The sequence below is a fragment of the Delphinapterus leucas genome, chromosome 9, assembly GCF_059928025.1.
Source record: "Delphinapterus leucas isolate spDelLeu-1000000601 "Yukka" chromosome 9, BTC_Dleu_Yukka2, whole genome shotgun sequence".
Taxonomy (NCBI): domain Eukaryota; kingdom Metazoa; phylum Chordata; class Mammalia; order Artiodactyla; family Monodontidae; genus Delphinapterus; species Delphinapterus leucas.
The window spans coordinates 50753325-50770900 of record NC_143137.1 but is presented as its reverse complement, the minus strand read 5'-3'; the positions used below and the strand labels follow the sequence as shown (position 1 = coordinate 50770900).

The 17576-nt window shown below is 41.0% G+C and overlaps 1 protein-coding gene across 6 annotated transcripts in view; it reads right to left on the bottom strand.

Annotated features, from left to right (window-relative positions):
• OSBPL3 (oxysterol binding protein like 3) overlaps positions 1-17576 on the bottom strand; it is a 205294-nt gene that overhangs the window by 57049 nt on the left and 130669 nt on the right. For 3 of the 6 annotated variants that reach the window (XM_022584900.3, XM_022584892.3, XM_089917599.1), the window contains 8 exons: positions 13175-13291; positions 12690-12743; positions 11047-11160; positions 8181-8348; positions 7467-7590; positions 5557-5660; positions 5262-5354; positions 4052-4208 (listed from right to left, as the gene is read on the bottom strand). In XM_022584900.3, the coding sequence (XP_022440608.1) occupies positions 4052-4208; positions 5262-5354; positions 5557-5660; positions 7467-7590; positions 8181-8348; positions 11047-11160; positions 12690-12743; positions 13175-13291 (931 nt within the window). The remainder of the gene's footprint in view (positions 1-4051; positions 4209-5261; positions 5355-5556; positions 5661-7466; positions 7591-8180; positions 8349-11046; positions 11161-12689; positions 12744-13174; positions 13292-17576) is intronic. The other 3 variants (XM_089917598.1, XM_089917601.1, XM_089917600.1) reach the window with 2 other exon arrangements.

The window sequence follows — 17576 nt, the reverse complement described above, 5'->3', positions numbered from 1 at the left end:
GAATGTGAATATCCACTTCTAACTGGAGTACCCTGACCCCAGTCCTATACTAGTCCTTGCTTTCCCATCCTAAATCTGCTCATCAAATATGGTAATTTTTGCTTGTATTACTAATAGAACACTCTCCTACAAAATCTCCTTGTAACAAGAAGCAGCAGCATGATTTCTGTTCAGTGGAAAACAATTAATCATAGAAGATAATTACAGAATTTGAGAGGCCAAAGAGTCAGGAAAACTACTTTAAGACATTTAACAAATGAGGCAACTGAGGCCCAGAGAAGTTAATCAATGAGGTGAAAGTCCCACAGCTAGTCATAACAGAGGTGACCTAGTTGAATGCAAGTTTTCTGACTTAGCTTGTATAGAGGGTTAGCTCCAAAAAGGCTTCTTATTTACAATGTTTGCTGACATGTTTCCAGGAACTTTAGTTCCAGAGCGATAATAGCTGACAGCAGTTTGGGGAAGAGGGAGGAGATTTTCCCTAACAACGTTGAAAATTTGAAAATCATTAAGTTAAACAAAGCTAACAGGCTTCTCTGCTGCAGGACTTCTCTAGGGCCGTTAATATTTACTGCTTCTTGTGTAAATGCAAAGCAGAGTATAGTCAGCAGTGTTTTCCAAACATTTTAAATCGTGGAATTCTTCTGTTTTTTAAAGTGTTATATGGGCAAAGTGTTCCATGAAATACATTTTGGGATATGTAAAAGCTAATATATGTAAGGCAAATTACTTATGACTTTTAGACTTTAGTACATTTTGTTCTGTTTGCTTATATATATGTCAACATAGACACAAAGCCAGACACATGAACCAATGAGAATTAGTTCAATGATACACCATAAAAATCAAATTTATAGTCTAAAATATACAACAAAGACTTTTTAGGATGGGTGTATATTAGTTGCCTACCATTTGATCCAACTTCTATGAGACAGGGAGAATTCAGATGCATTTAACAAGCTGAAGAAAAAGTAGGTAATATAAGACTATTTACAACAACAATGGAATTCTTGCCTTGAGATCAGCTGCTCTGAAGTCATGGTCAACAGATTAGTGATGCAGTTAAGAAAGTACAGTAAAAACTGTCAGTAACAAAATCAGGCTTACAAAGGAAGAAAAGTCAAGATGCTTCAAAAGTTTGAATGGAAGTGAGAAAGCAGGCAAGGTCACAGGACACAGGGAGAACCTGAGAACTGTCTTCATTTCATGAGGCCTCTGAATTACAGCCTCTGTAAAAGGGACTCCCCGAGATCTTTCAGTCTCTGCAAGTACACTCTAAAACCACAGGAATGAAACAAAGCTTGCTGGGCTCCCTGTGGAATTCACTGTTCGCAAGCCCATGGGGCACAGGCTATAGTTGAATAGGTTTTCCTGGACTTTTCTCGGAGCACAAATCTTGACCTAGACTAGGTATGTGGCAGCCCTGCAGCCAGCTGGTTTTCACAAAGCCCAAAAGACAGAACAGCTGGCTGAGGCCCATTATAAACCTTGCACAATGTCAGGCCCACTGCAGGAGGACAGGGTCAGGGGATCAACTCAATAGAGCAAATGCTGTCCTTCTGAGGAAGCAGCTTCTTCAAGGCAGGTAAAATCAGGATAGTTCCCTTCCGCAGGGAGGCACTATCTTCTCGTTTTTAAAGAGACAGTGCATATTATTAAAAAGTAATGGCACCGTATAGGAATTTCCTCCCACAAAACCTAAAATGAAACAACCTAATTACAAGTGGTGCTTTAATACTAGAGAACCACACTGGGGTGTGTGAAGATCTTTAAAGGGGTGGGGCAGGTAATTCTTCCCATTTTACAGATGAGTTGTACTGCCAAACACAGACAAGGTTCTAACGGTCACTTGGACAAGAGTTTGAGGTAAGAATGTGTAAAGAGCATAAAATGGTTTCCTCATAACCAACGTGTTTTATTTTAAGTTTGTAGGGTAAGGGAAAAGAGCCAAAGGAAATCAGTGATGTAAAGGAAGAAAAATACAGGGTGATGAGAGAAAAGCAAAATAGGAAACGTCTTCTCTCCTCCCACTTCAAGTACTGCCCTCCCATTTAAAAAATTTTAACTCATCTTCTCCTTTAAAAAGTGATAAATCTATGATAATTTTTTTTAAAAAGCAGAATAAGTACTCCCAGTCTCCATCACTAAAATGCTGGTATGTATCCTCTCAGACTTTTTTAATATGCCTATATGTGCCAGATTTATATAGTTTATTTTTTCCAAAAAACAAAAAATGGGATCATACCTTATATTTTTTGCTCAATATGTTGTGTCAATCTTCCAATACCTATAAAAATAAAAATAACCCTGGCTACCCCATCTGTGAGGGCAGTGAGACACCAGGTGAGGAGCACAGACTCTGGGGTCAGGCAGGTTAGAATTCAAGTCTCAGGTTGGCTACTTTCTACCATGGGACCCTCACGAAGTTCTTTGGCTTCTCTAAGCCTCAGGTTTCTTACGTGTGCACAGATAAGAGGTTACAGTCATACACACTCTGCGGGTTGCTGCTAGAATTCAATGAAATACTGCATGTTAAGTGCTTATTAGCAAATACCTGACATGACACTGTGTTCGATATAAGGTAGATATTATTATTGTAGCTGTTGAGTATTCTAGTATATGATTACATTGCATTTTAAAAATCCAATCCCTCCACTGTCAGGCATTTAGGTTATTTCTAATTTTTTTTTAAACTTTCTATTGTGAAATTTTTATAGACTCACAGGAAGTTACAAGAACAGTACAGAGAAGCCCTGGGTGCCCTACATCCAGTTTCCCATGGTGGTAACATCTTACATAACTTTGGTACAACATCAAACCTGGGAAATTAACATTGGTATAACCTACAGCTCTTATTCAGATTTCACCGGTTTGACAGGCTCTCACTTGTAAATATGTGTACACGTATGGTGGTCAATGCAATTTTATTGTATGTCTAGATTCAGGGACCCACCACTAGAATCAGGATATAGAGCTTTCCATCACTACCAGGATTCCTCTTACTACCCCTTTATAATCATACTTGCCCTCCTCCTTGTCCCTGACCCCTGGCAGCCACTAATCATTTCTCCATCTCTATGCTTGTATCACTACAAAAGTGTTAATAAGTTCAATCATACACTATGACACCTTTTGAGATTGGCTATTTTAGGTCAACATGATGCCCTTGAGATCCCCTCCACTGTGCCGTGTATCCACAGTTCATTCCTTTTTATCACTGAGTAGTGTTCCACTGCATGGATGTACCACCTTTTGTTTAACCATTCATCTGTTGAAGGACATTTGGGTTGTTCCAGTCTTTGGCTGATACAAATAAACCTGCTCTGAACAGTTGTGTATAGGATTTTGTGTGGACTTAAGTTTACGTTTCTCTGGGATAAATGCCCAGGAATGTGAATGTTGGGTTGTATGGTAAGTACATGTTTGGTTTTATATAAAACTGCCAAACACTTGTCCAGAGTGGCTGTACCATCTTGCATTGCCACCAGCAATGGATGAGAGATCCAGTTTCTCTGGATCCTTACCAGCTGTCAGGTTTTTTTTTCTAAATTTAGCTATTCTATTAGGTGCATGGTAATGTCTCACCATGCTTTTGATTTGCATTTTCCTAATGATGGTGAAAATCGATTTCTAATTTCTGATATGATAAACACTGCTATGATGGATATCTTTGGATAATTTTAAAATTAATTCCTATGAATGAATTCTTCAAAGTGGAATTGCTGGATAGGCAGACTTTTTTAAAACTTGAAACATGATGTCACATGCCCTCCAGAGAAGTACCAATTTACTCTCTCATCAGCAGCATATAAATTGCTCAGCCTTTAAAGTATACTTAAGGCTCTCACCTTCCCCCCTACAGAGTTAAAAAGAAACTTCTTGCCAATACGCTCTGTACTACCAGGGAAATAAAATAAAAATTAGATTGCCTGAAATCCTAATAGAGCAGAAAACAAACCAACTAAGATTCCCCTCTCCAAGGACATCCCACATTCAGACGAACATTTAACATTTTCATCAAACACATTAGGAAGAAAGAAAACTCATTTACCTTTATGGGCAATATGACACAGATCTTCTTGCATTTTAGAAAACTCTGATGAGGTTTCAGAGCTATCGGAATAATTTTTGTCTTCTCCAAAATCTAGTGTTGACAAATTAGGATTGGAGGAATGCAGTCTTACTGGGCCAGAAAAAGGTTTGGGGACCTGAAGTGACACCAAAGGGAGATATTTCTTTTTAGATACGAATCGCTTAGAATATTTACTTGTTTCTAGGACTGGAAAGTACTAAGAACATTCTATAGAAAAGTCTTTCTATTGAGTGATAACTTATAGGAAAACACTTGTCACAGAAACTTTCACTGGCTTCTTGCAAAATAAAAATGGATGAGAAATCACATTTTCCTTTGGAGGTGATCACAGCATTAAAGCTACAGGTTGAAAATGACAGCTAAAGCAGCCGGGCTGTTTCTCGTTTAAATTCATTTCCTTCCTCCTGGCAATAATCACCCAGGATCTAGATTGCTAATAGTTAATGGGGTAGATTTAAAAATGTTTTCTTTACTTGCACCTGGTGCTTCTTACGAAACAAACCTCCTTCTCACATGTTTATATACAAATCACTCTTTGCTTTCAAAGTATTTAAGTTCAACCCATAAAGTGCTTTGAACCAGAGTTATTAATATATAAGAGTATAACAGTTTCTGTAAGTTTCTGATTTATTTTGACCCTGACAATGCTGCAATTTAATATGCAATGGCTGAGATGCAAATCGTGGCTTCTGGCTTAGCCGCGCATTGGGAAGTCAGCGGCTAGCGTTATGCAGTGCACTTCTGATGGGGGATTGGAAGGTTGGAGACAAGAGGCAAGAGAGAGTCTGTACAGTGTCCCGCTCCCAGAGGCTCCAGCCAGCGGGCTCAGAGGGATGATGAATCCACTGAGTTGCAGCAGAAGAGGTGAGTCAGAGCACACGACCACAGCAGCCACAAATCAAGGCACACACCGAAGCAGGGAAGAGAGCAGGCAGGCTAAGCATTAAAGAAGGGAAAACCAAAACCCTTTACCCAATATTCATTACATGCTTATTCTAGTATTCAGAAAATCTTCCAGAAAATCTAAGTGACTGAATTCCTCTCTCTGCACAGGGTATTTGAGAGAATAACTACAGAATATTCACTTGTCTATTTTTCTCCTTGAGTCCAAGGAGTCCCCAGCATATGTCCATGAGGAAACCAGCCTGAGGAGGGAAGCAAGGGTTACCTGCAGCGTTCCTTTAGCGTCTTTGCCAACAGCTCTGGAGCGCCATCTCCTATGTGATCTTTTTTCCTTTTTGGGACTTTCAAAAGATCCACCCTTTGTTTCAAAACAGGAAAGAGAGCACAAACAGTAAGGTCTACCAAACCCATAGGGAAAGACACACACCAAAGAGACCACCTCCATCCCCTTGAATCTGGCTGAAGCAACCAACAAGACAACTTCCCTGTTAGTGAAAGGCTGGGAGGAGAGAGGAAAGCGGAGGAGTGCCAGAATGAGACAGAAGCGGGGTCTGGCTAACCTGGATGACATTGATAGCCGGAGCCGAATATGTCCGATGCAGGACGTCCATACTTTGCAGAAGCTGGCTCATCTCCACCAGGCAGGCATGACAGTTTGCCAGTTCTGTGGGAGAAAAGCAAGAGGAGGAGTCAAACACACTTATCTTGCATTCCAGCTTCCCTCTGCTAGTGCCAGCTACTTTTCTCATTTATCTCTATTTGCTTTTACATCTCATAAGGATAGGAAACTTCACTTCCCTTCTTACAGGAGAGACAGTAGACCATTGTGGTTAAGGGCATACATCTGGAGAACCACGCTGCCGCAGTCTGAATGTACGTTACGAACTGTGAATCTTGGGCAAATTACATAACTTCTCTGTGTCTCAGTTTCCTCATCTGGAAACCGGGGGTAATTATATACCTATCTCACAGGATAGTTGAGTTAAAAATGAGTTGATAAATGCAGAGTACATTTAGAGTACCCAGCATATGGTAAGCACTAAATACACCAGTCTTCATCATCATCACCGTCACCAGCATCATCACCAGCACCATCACTGTTACTTCTAATCTTTTAGGAACAGGCTGTCACTATCCGATTCTAAGGACCCAACACAAGTTAGATGAATGAAATTAAAATGAACGGTGTATTGGTCTCTAAGGATAACGTTGTCAATCGTGGACCTGCAAGAGGACCATGATGGTCCTCCACAGACTGACCTCAGCCCCTCCACAGAGCATCCTCAGCCCCGTTCCTGGGTCACTAACTCAAAAGCTAGTCCTCAATGTGCTGTTCACTGGGTGACGGTGGCTGTTCCTCCTGAGAAATCAAGGTCCAAAAGCCTAAAGACGGAGGCTCTCAAACTTTGGCGTCATCAGAATCACCTGGAGAACTTGTTAAATCAGATTGCTGGGCCCCACCCCCCAGTTTCTGATTCAGTCTCTCTGAGTTGAAGCTGAGAATTCGTATTTCTAATAGGTTCCCAGGCCAGGCCAATGCTGCTGGTCCAGGGAAAACACTTCAGGGAGTACTGTCCCAAAATGTCACTCAGTGAAGCTCATATTTATTGGGAGGGCAACATGTATATGGCTCCAGGTGTGATAAGATCTGCATTCAACAGGCAAAAGTGCAATTTTCAGGCATCTTTCTCTGATAGTGGTTCTCAGTTGTGGCTACACTTTAAAAATCAACTGGTGACATTTTTAAAATCACCTATGTCCAAGTCCCATCCCCAGGCAATTAAATTAGAACACCCCCAATCCCACTGGTGACTTTTTTTTTTTAGTTCCTTGGGTGATTCTTAGCTAATTAAGGTTGAGAACACAGAGCTTCCATACGGTAAGCGTTCTCAACCCTGGCTCCTTATCAGGATCACTTGAGGAACTGCGGGAAAAGTAGTGATGCCAGGGCCCCATCCCACACTGATTTAAAAAGATTCTTTGGGACAGGGGCCTGGGCATGCGTATCCTGCATTTTAAAAGCTCTCTTGGCGATTCTAACGTGCAGCCAGGGTAGAGAACACCCGTTTGGTGGGGATCTCCATTTGGTTCACCCACTCACCTCTGGAACAGTGATTTAAATTCTTGGATGTGCATCAGATGCATTTTTGGCACTTAAAAAAATATAGCGAACTGTGCAGACCCCATCCCTGGATTCTGTGATTTAGTAGGCCATATGGAAATCAGGCATCAGTGCTTAAAGAACAGAAAAGGAAACCTATCTGCACGCACACCCAGGGGAAGACATAAAACTCTAAAGGAAAGTGCCTTTTGTTGATCACCAGTGCAGACTTCATAAGCAAAATATGACAGGGAATGTAGACCAGTGAAGGGGGAGGATACAAATTCATCTGGGGTCTGAATACCAAACCAGTGTAATCTAAGAGCAGAGGTTTTGACAGAAAGAAGCAGAGGTTTCGAGTCACTCTACCTTTAGAGCATTTTTCCATGTCCTCTGAAGACTGTAACCATAATGGAACTCGAGTCTCACCACCACAAGAAAATGATAAATTGCTTCCGGTTTGAAACGAATTCTGCTTTGATATACTGCTATGCTGTTCCACAGATGACAAAAGCACGTTATAAATGAAAACAGAGCTCGGTGGGAACACTTTAGGGTAAAGGATAATAAAGTGGGCTTGTAGCTAATGGAAGCCATCTGCCCATAATAAGGAAGAAGCTTCTAGCAAAGCACTCCCCTGGAGACCCTGAGACCTCCAGCTATTAACAGCGTGGCCATACCATGCTACAGGCCCCTGATTTCTCCTCCTGTCAAATGATAACCACACTGAAATAATGACACAAATGTTGGGAAAGATTTTGCTATTCTGTATGACTCTAAGTGCACCTCTTGTATGTTACAACCAGAAAGCCAACTGAAGTCAAACTGGTCAAGAGAAAGCTGGAGCTTTCAGGGATATTAAATCCCTCCGTACATGCTGTTCTCCAGTTACACTCTCAGCATTAATAGTTGCCCTTCTGGCCCTCGTTCTGACTGAGTGGACACACAGACGCATGAAATCCCAGCCCAAGCTTACCCTGCTCCTCCCCACAAACCCTTCATTCCTCAGACACGGCCCCCGAGAGCAGACTCCCCCCCACACAAAGCCACCTTCCTTCAGATTCATTATCGACAAATCATTACCTTCCTACTGGAAATGGTGTCCAAGACCTCAGAACCAGAGTCTGTGACAGCAGATCCTGGGAAAAAGTGATTAACTTCGTGTGGAAACATGGCGATTTCATTCTGACGATATATTCTGTGGTGGCGAAGTTTGGATACCCACTCATCAAAGACTTCCTCTGACTTTACCTAGATTATGTTGGGTTGAAAGGAGACGAGAATGTCAGTCACTCTAAGGAAAAATTAGTCATCACATTGAGGTCACTCCTAGCACCTCTTCATGCTGTCATGTGTAGAAATGTGGAAATACCAGTTTATTGACTTCATTTACATTTATGTAGTCTATGGAACAAGCTGGAGAAGGAGATGGAGAGCAAAAATGGTCTTCATAAACTCTACATTTAGGCATTCTATGAAAGACTCCAATTGTTATGTTATTATTAGGAAATATTAAAGAACAAATAAGCTGAAATTTACATTTATCCATCTCTTAAAGTAGTTCCAAGTTCTCTTGTCCCAGTTTCTACTAACCGTACTAAAAATACTAGCACCATTTTTTAAAAAAACTCTTTTATAATTCAGACTTTTCAGACCAATCTTCTCTGAACTGGGATGAATTAATAAATTCTTCCTAAAATATTTAATCTTGTTAATCTTCTCTGACAAAGAATATGGTGCTGAGGAATATATGTTAATGAATGTGAAGGTTACTTAAAAGAACATTTCTCCCACTCCTAGAAAACAAAAATCTGATAAAGTTTTATCAGTGATTTCCAGGATTTTTCAAACACACAGACACAAACTTTTAGCCATTCTCGCCAGGAGTGACTATCAATGTATAATTTCTATGAAGAGTAATGTTTGTATCTAGTAACTTTTATTATAAAGTATTTCAAATGTGCATAAAAGTACTAAAAAGAATATAACAAGCACGTATGCACCATAGATATTTCTTGATAGTCAATATTTGTGTGTGCATGATGATGTATTAATGCTTTCAAAACGAAAAATGATAGATATCTATATACGAGAACACAGAGACTCATGAAGTGGCAATTTAAAAGACCTCAAAAGGATGTATGGTAGGTTAACTTCCAAGAAGAAAAATCCAGGTCAATTCAGTTAAAATCTTTACTAATGCTGCTACTGAGAGCAAGGATGTGGAAATAAACGTCAGCAACACCCTTCACGTAGGAAGTGTTCGGTCGGCGTTTATGTTTGCTATGTTGATTAGAAGTACACACAAGACTTAAAACCCCTCCAGGTGCTACTGGATGTGTCGTTTACAAGTAGAAGCAACACAAACAGACTCACATCTATTTGTCTCCTTTAAATTATGTTCTTGAAATGTACTTCATTTCCCAGATGTTGTTAACTGACTGCCCAGGACAGTCAAATATGTACTATTCCCCAAGCCTAAGCCCCTATGCCTGTGGCTGTAGGTAATTGCGTACAGCAGGGCTTCTCACCCTCGGCACATCGACAGGGTGGGCTGGAGACGTCTTTGCCGTGGGGGAAATCAAGCCCACGTATGTGCTAAGCACGTATTTGCCCAAGTACCACGACGTGCTATGGGGAGGACAGGGACATATTAAGATGGGGAGTTCATAATCTCATGCTTTTATTTTCCCAAAGCACAGCCCCCACTCCCAATATTCCAAGTAATTTGTCCAAGCAAGAAAAGACTCTTAACGTTTTCTCAATTAATTTCTAACACTCGGGTACCACCTAATAGTTATATATAATACATAAACATATTGAGCTTACTGTGGGTCAGGCATTACGTCAAGTTTTCTACATGCAGCCCTACAAGACAAGCACTGGAACTCCCATTGTCAGGGTGGGAGGGTGGTGAGAAAACTGAGACTTTCAGAGATTAAATGATTTGTCAAAGGTTGAAAGCTAGTAAGTAGGCAGGCTGTCAAGATCTGAACCAGATCTGTATCTCCAAAGCTCTTGCTTCATGCTTTTAACTATCTATACCACCTGCAGGAGAAGGGGCAGAAGAGGGTAGTTAAGCAGCTTTCAGAAATACTATTTGGAGACCCATCCTTTAGGGGAAAAATTTCTGACATCACTGTGGTATGAGAATTTTAATGGAATCCCTATAAATTTAGTCGAAGTTGTAAGATGTGGCTTCTCAGACTGAAGATCATATTTTATTTCAGGAAACATTTTTTTTTTTAAGAAGATGTTGGGGGTAGGAGTTTATTAATTAATTAACTTATTTTTGCTGTGTTGGGTCTTCGTTTCCGTGCGAGGGCTTTCTCTAGTTGCGGCGAGCGGGGGCCACTCTTCATCGCGGTGCGCGGGCCTCTCACTATCGCGGCCTCTCTTGTTGCGGAGCACAGGCTCCAGACGCGCAGGCTCAGTAGTTGTGGCTCACGGGCCTAGTTGCTCCACGGCATGTGGGATCCTCCAAGGCCAGGGCTTGAACCCATGTCCCCTGCATTGGCAGGCAGATTCTCAACCACTGCGCCACCAGGGAAGCCCAAGGAAACATTTTAACCTATAGTAAATGGTTCTTCACTAAAGATGGTACTGCCTGGGGGTAGAGGGGGTTTGTATTTGGAAACAAGAAGTTTTCTGTTTTTTGTTTTTTTGTTACTGATGTCACAATCACAAGGGAGGCGGGGATTTAGGGGATAAGAGACAATGAGGCTAAACGTTCAGCAGTGTAAGAGGCAGTCCTACACAATGAAGAACTGTCCCATCCAGATAGCAATAAATATATCCTTAGAAATACTTTCATAATAAAGATCTTCTACATGTTGGCTGGATGTTTTGAAATTCAAAAGGCATCACCAACGGTACTATAACTGACAATCCCTTCACAACATAAAGGAACTCTGTGCAACAGGAGACAGCATCTGGGAAGCAGTGTCACCTTCAGATGATAAATGTGCTCCTCGGTGTCTAGATCTATGCACTTCGACGACTTCTTCACAGACATTACCGAGAGCCCGACATCAATGCAGCCATGCAGCTTCTCTCTCTCTATCTGCAGAGGCACAAAGGGGGCCCCTTGAGAACCATGGTGTTAAAAACCATCGGAACATCCTTAACACTCTTTCCCTCTACCCTCCCCTTCCACACCCACTAACAGTAAACACAATAACTACACTTCTCCAGTACTTAGCGTGAACTAGCACGGACACACATCATCCTATTTAACCTGTGAGGGAGGAAACATCTCCCCTTTTACAGACGGAAGACTGAATTACAGAGGGTTAAGTAACAAGCAGTTTGCACATTGCAAAGTGAGGAAGCAAGGAGGTGAGGAAACTAAAAAGTTAGCCCCATGACTCCTATGACAGTGAATTCACCTGTTAACTTCACCGCCTCCTGCAGAAATAGTTTCCAGTGTCTAAATTCATTTGGAAGTGACTTAAAAAGAGGAGTAGGTTTGTTTTCTACATCTGTGACTCCATTTCTGTTTGGTAAATAGGTTCATTTGTACCATTTTTTAGATTCCACATATAAGCAATATCATATGATACTTGTCTTTCTCTGTCTGACTTACTTCACTCAATAAGACAACCTCTAGGTCCATCCACGTAGCTGCAAATCGCAGTATTTCATTCTTTTTTATGGCTGAGTAATATGGTTACCAAAGCGGAAGGGGATAAATTGGTAGCCTGAGATTGACATATACACACTACTATATAAAATAGATAACTAATAAGGACCTACTGTATAGCACAGGGAACTCTACTCAATACTCTGTAATGACCCGTATGGGAATGGAATCTAAAAAAGAATGGATATATGTATAACTGATTCACTTTGCTGTACAGCAGAAACTAACACAACATTATAAATCAACTATAATCCAATAAAAATTAATTTAAAAATTTCTTTAAAAGCTGAAGAAACCAAAAAAAAAATTTAAAAATAAAAATTAAAAGAGGAGTAAGGAAGCTAATACAGGCCACTGTGGGTCAGGCACTATGGCACGTTTCTGTATTCGCCCCAACAAGGTGAGCACCATGAGAGAGGCAAAGAGAGGAAGACGAGAGGAGAGAAGTGCTGGGTGAGAGAGGGATCCCTACGAGGGCAGGACCAGTAGTCATTCCGAGTCCTCAAGGGCTGTCCGCCTGGTGTCCACACACAGGGGAACCTCCCGTCACCTTCACCAAGGGCCTTCTCCACTAAACCCTTCAGTCCCCATAACAGTGGGAGGGGCACGCTCTCTGTTTTGTTCCTGTTAGCTCACTGTGAAGAGGTCTCCCCAACCCAGAGAACCCCACAGCACAACCCTAAGACCAGAACCCATGCCTGGATACCCAGTAGGGTGTTGATAGGGGCTCCTGCACCTCTACTTGGTGGGTGAACTGAGCCCACCCAGAACCCAGAGCAGGGACAGCGGGGAGCAGGTACCTCTGTTCCCTGAGAGGGAACCACCACCCCTCCCTGATCTCCAGTTTAGGGAAATGCAATTCTCAAATATGCACAATCTCATCCATGAGCTGACAACCACTAGCCCTTTAGAATTCTTCAATAGCATACTGGATTAACAAGACGACTTACATCACTTTGGTTCTTGGCATATTTCAAGATTCCTTTGTCCAGATAGAAGAATCTCTGTGGGGAATAAAGCAGAATTCATTAAGACATTCCCAGGACCTCCCTGGTGGTGCAGTGGTTAAGAATCCGCCTGCCAGTGCGGGGGACACGGTTTTGATCCCTGGTGTGGGAAGATCCCACATGCCACAGAGCAACTAAGCCCGCGTGCCTAGGGCCCATGCTCCGCAACAAGAGAAGCCACCGCAATGAGAAGCCCGCGCACCGCAACAGAGTAGCCCTCGCTCGCCGCAACTAGAGAAAGCCCGCGCGAAGCAACGAAGCCCCAAGGCAGCCAAAAAGAAATAATAAAAAAAAAAAAAGACATTCCATTTAAACATCCTTCTCTTGGTCTCCATGCTCAACTTCAAATTAAATGTAAGTGCTTAAGAACCAGGTCCTGAGTGGGGAGTGTAGGTACAAATGAAGGTGCGTCCCAGGCCAGTTCTTACCTTGTGCCAGCCTTTCAAGGGCCATTTCCTTTTTTTCAGCAAAAATCCTTTCTGAATTGGTGGCTCCTGGGTGTAATTCATCTCTCCCCTCAGTCCTTCCACCACTTCCCAGCTGTCCTGTTCCAACAAAAGAGTTCAGGCTCAATGGCTATCTTTAAAAAAAACAGTAATGTTAAGAAGCACTCGATCCCATCAGTAAATCCATCCAAGATGATGAGGCTGGCTGGGTGTGTTGGGGAGAAGAAACTCAAATTTAATTTATGTACAGTTCTTTGACTTTACAGATTTAATGCTATAATTTAGTGGCATCAAATTTTTTGTTGTTGTTGTTGTTGAAATGCTCTCTCTCAGAAGGAAATGTCTCTGTCTTTTTTGGTGCTTGAACCTTGACAACCACAGCTAAAGGTAAAGACTTCCCTGTAAGTTCTATTTTTGTTCCCTTTGACATCATCAGTAATTTTCACTCACCACTAGACTTCGGTCTGAATTTGAACCCAAAGCTACATACATCAGGATGGAGGCTGGGCAGGAGGGGTAGGGGTGGCTGGGAAAATTGGCTGAAAAGTGTGAGACTGCATGCAAGTTGGTAAACACAACACGTTGGTCAAAATGATGATTTAGTCACACTACCTCCAAATTCTAGGTATTTAAATGTTGGAAATCTTGAAGCATCAAAAAGGTGGTTCTGCAACAAGTATTTTCATCCTCTTTGCCCAGAAGTTTTGTTTTCTCCTCCTTTCTTTTGTTTCACAAACTTTGGTGAGGGGAGGGTGCAATTATTGCTCTACTAAGCTGTTTGCAATTTTGAGGTACAAGTAGTTATTACTATAAATCTTCCACTGTTAGCTATTTGGGTTATTTCAAGTAATTGACTAGAAAAGAATTTTAAAAGGAATACTAAAGAAAAACACTAAAAATTTATTTTTAAATGCTTGAAAATGCACATACCATTGCAAAATTACCCCCGGATAGACCAAAACTGACAACACTTCAGCTGGTTTTTATTTATTATTATTTTTACATTATTTGTTGGGATATAACATACATGAAATGCGCAAATCTTAAGACTGTAACTTGAAGAATTTATATACCTATACCTACCATCCAGATCAGAGAGAAAACTTTTCCAACACAGGATAATTACGTTTTGACAAACATGTCTTTCCCCTCCTCGGGTTTACTGAGATATTACTGGCAAATAACATGCGTAAGTTTAAGATGTACAATGTGATGATTTGATACACCTCTATTCCCTCACAGAATATACTATTTTTGTGTGTGGGATGATAACATTTAAGATCTACTCTCTTACCAGCTTTCAAGTATATAACATTGTTAATTATAGTCACCATGCTATACATTAGATCCCCAGAGCTTATTCATCTTACAGCTGGGAATTTGTACCATTCGACCAACATTCTCTCCATTTCCCCCACCTTCTGCCCCTGGTAGCCACCATTCTACTCTCTCCTTCTATGAGTTTGCCTTCTTTAGATTCTGAATATAAGTGAGAACATACAGTATTTATCTTTCTCTGTCTGATTTGTTTCACTTAGCATAATATCCTCAAGATCCATCCATGTTGTCACAAAAGGCAGGATTTCTTTTTTTATGGCTGAATAATATTCCATTGTGTATATGTATATATATGGAATATATGGAATCTTACATTTCCAGGGGATACATATACATCTTACATTTTCTTTATCCATTCACCCATCCAATGGGCACTTGGATTGTTTCCATGTTGTGGCTATTGCAGATAATGCTACAACGAAAACTGGGGTGTGGGTATCTCAAGAGACAAACATGTCATCTGGGCCAAATTTCATGTTGAATAACTTGCTCTTAGTCAAATCTCCAGCCTGCAGTAAGTGGTACAGGCAGAGGCCAGAGGGGCTGGGAGATGGACCTTAATAACCTGGGAGCAGAAGCAATTAGACCCAAGTCCCAGGCAGCAGACGGTCTAATGGGGAGGGCATGGAACCACAGAGAGTCCTGGGTGCTCTGGCTCGGTGTCTGTGTTGTCCTCAAGTTCAATATATGGAAAACACCTAGTAGCAAGACCATTTTCCTACCTTAGTGGCTGAACACTTTGTATAACCATCCTGACAGATCTGCCTTATGTCTGATTGCACCTTACTCTCAATAAGGCTTAAGGTACATCCCAGAGTTCTCAAACACAGCACTGGTTGAAATCTGGAATTGTAAAAGTTGAATTCTTCAATGGAAAAACCAAAGCTTAGATTCAGCTCCTAAATTAGAGGACTTTTTCAAAAAGGTAAAAATGTCAAATGAGATTCTTTGTAGCAATTATTACCAATTATTCAGTCACTTAATTACATCCAGACAATAAATGGAGAATGCATAATATTAAGTGATGGGAAGCCACACACACACAAAAATTCTGCTCACATTTATTTCAGCTCAAAAAAACCAGTCCTCAAAAAGTGTCTTGCTTGTCAAGATTTTAATGAATCGTTAAAATCATCAAGTTAAAAATTTCACCTCCTCCAGGAAGACTTCTTCAGAGGAAAGTACTATTTCATCCCAGACACTCCATCAGTATTTCATCTCACCTTCTGCTTATGATTGTATATGTGAGGTTTTATCATCCCTGGACTGGATAATAGACACCTTGAGGCTCTAAAGTGTCTGTTCACTTCTGATTTCCTCAATGTGCCTAACCTGTTATCCTGTGAATAGTATGCATCTGATTGACAAATGGATAAACTTGGTCCTGGAATAAGGCTGCAAACAGATTTATGTTCTTGGAATATCATTCACTGGCTTGCATTTGAAGTATGCCCAATATCTTTGGGCTAAATGACTATTTACAAATCAAATACAGCACATTCACACTTGTGAAAGAAGGTGTATGTGTGTTATCACTGTTAAATGAAAATCTAAGGCTTGAAATCTTCTAAAAAGTACTCTAAGAAAATCAAGCCCTTTTGATTTGTTTGATTTAAGACTCCCAAGCAAAAGGCAACAGGCAGAGTGCTAATACTAGACCATCGTGCACATCTGCTGAAGACATTCAATTGTGCAAAATGCAAATGCCAAGAGGGATTAGACGTTATTGCATACTTTACAAAACTGAAAAACAAATGGAATGAGATCACACCTATAGTTTAAAGGATAACAAGGCTTAAATCTCAAAAATGTTTCAAGGATTCGTGTTAGAACTAGATTTCTCCTGAACTCTTGAGACACAGTATATGCCTACCAATGAGCCAACATGGAGGGCAGGGGATTAGACTGGGTTTCTTGGCTCTTAAGGTAAATAAGTCAAACAGGGTTTGCACTTATTACTACGAAATATCATCTTTTTTCCCTCACTTTATCTTCTATCTGGGCTCAGAACTTGAAACTCTTACGAGGCTGGAAGAGCCAGATTTGAAGAATTTAAGAAAGTGAAGGCTCTCCTTGACTGAGGAAGAAAGCACTGCAGCCAACTCCTTTTCTGGCTCAACATCCAAATCCTCCCCCTCCCAACTTCCTTATCTGTCACCGTCCTTGAGTCATGAGGCTGAAACCTAAGAGCCAGCATCCAGCCAGTGGTTCTCAGTGGGTACTCTTCTCTCAGGCTGTGAAACCTTGGGGGCACTTTTAGTTGTCACAGTGATGGGGTGGGGGGTTAGTCTCTGGCATCTAATGGCTGGGAACCAGGAATGTTAGATGTCCTGAAATGTCTCAGTCTTGCACAATAAAGAAGTTGTCCCACATCCGCAAGATTTTCCAAAGTGCCAAGAGACATCTTCATAGGTGAAACCCATTTATAATTATTCAAGCACAGAACTTAACTCTGTTTCATGTACTTACCAAAGTATTTTTGCATGGTTTTTAACACACTCTGAATTCTTGGGAATGCAACTACTGAATAATTGAGATAAGATTGTACTTCCTCCTGTTTGGGACTTTGGCAAGAGTCACCCACCATTTTGCAGAATCGTGTCACTGAAGCCCGTGCCACTTGCGGTATGTGAGTTATTAACACATCTCTATGGGTCTGCATTAGTAGCCGTCACCCCACATATAGGTGTATCTGACCACTTCATTATGTCTTCTGGTATAGTCATGTCTGGGCTTTTACATATTATAATGTATACTTTAACCACTTCTCTGAAGTTTCCTTTATTCACAGTAAAGTGTTATGTTGATATTTTCAAAATTATGTGGGCAATTATATTAAATTAATAATGAATTTCATTTGAGGAGAGTAAAGCCTTCACTGAAATACTGGTCATAAAAAGGGGACATTGGTATGATGGAGTTAAGAGCCACTGCTGATCCCGACACCAATTCTGTGAGAAGGAATGCCAGACCAGGACACAATATAGTGAAATCACTTTGAAACTGTAAGGGCTTGATTAAGTCAGTCCTGTTAGTTTCATCTTCG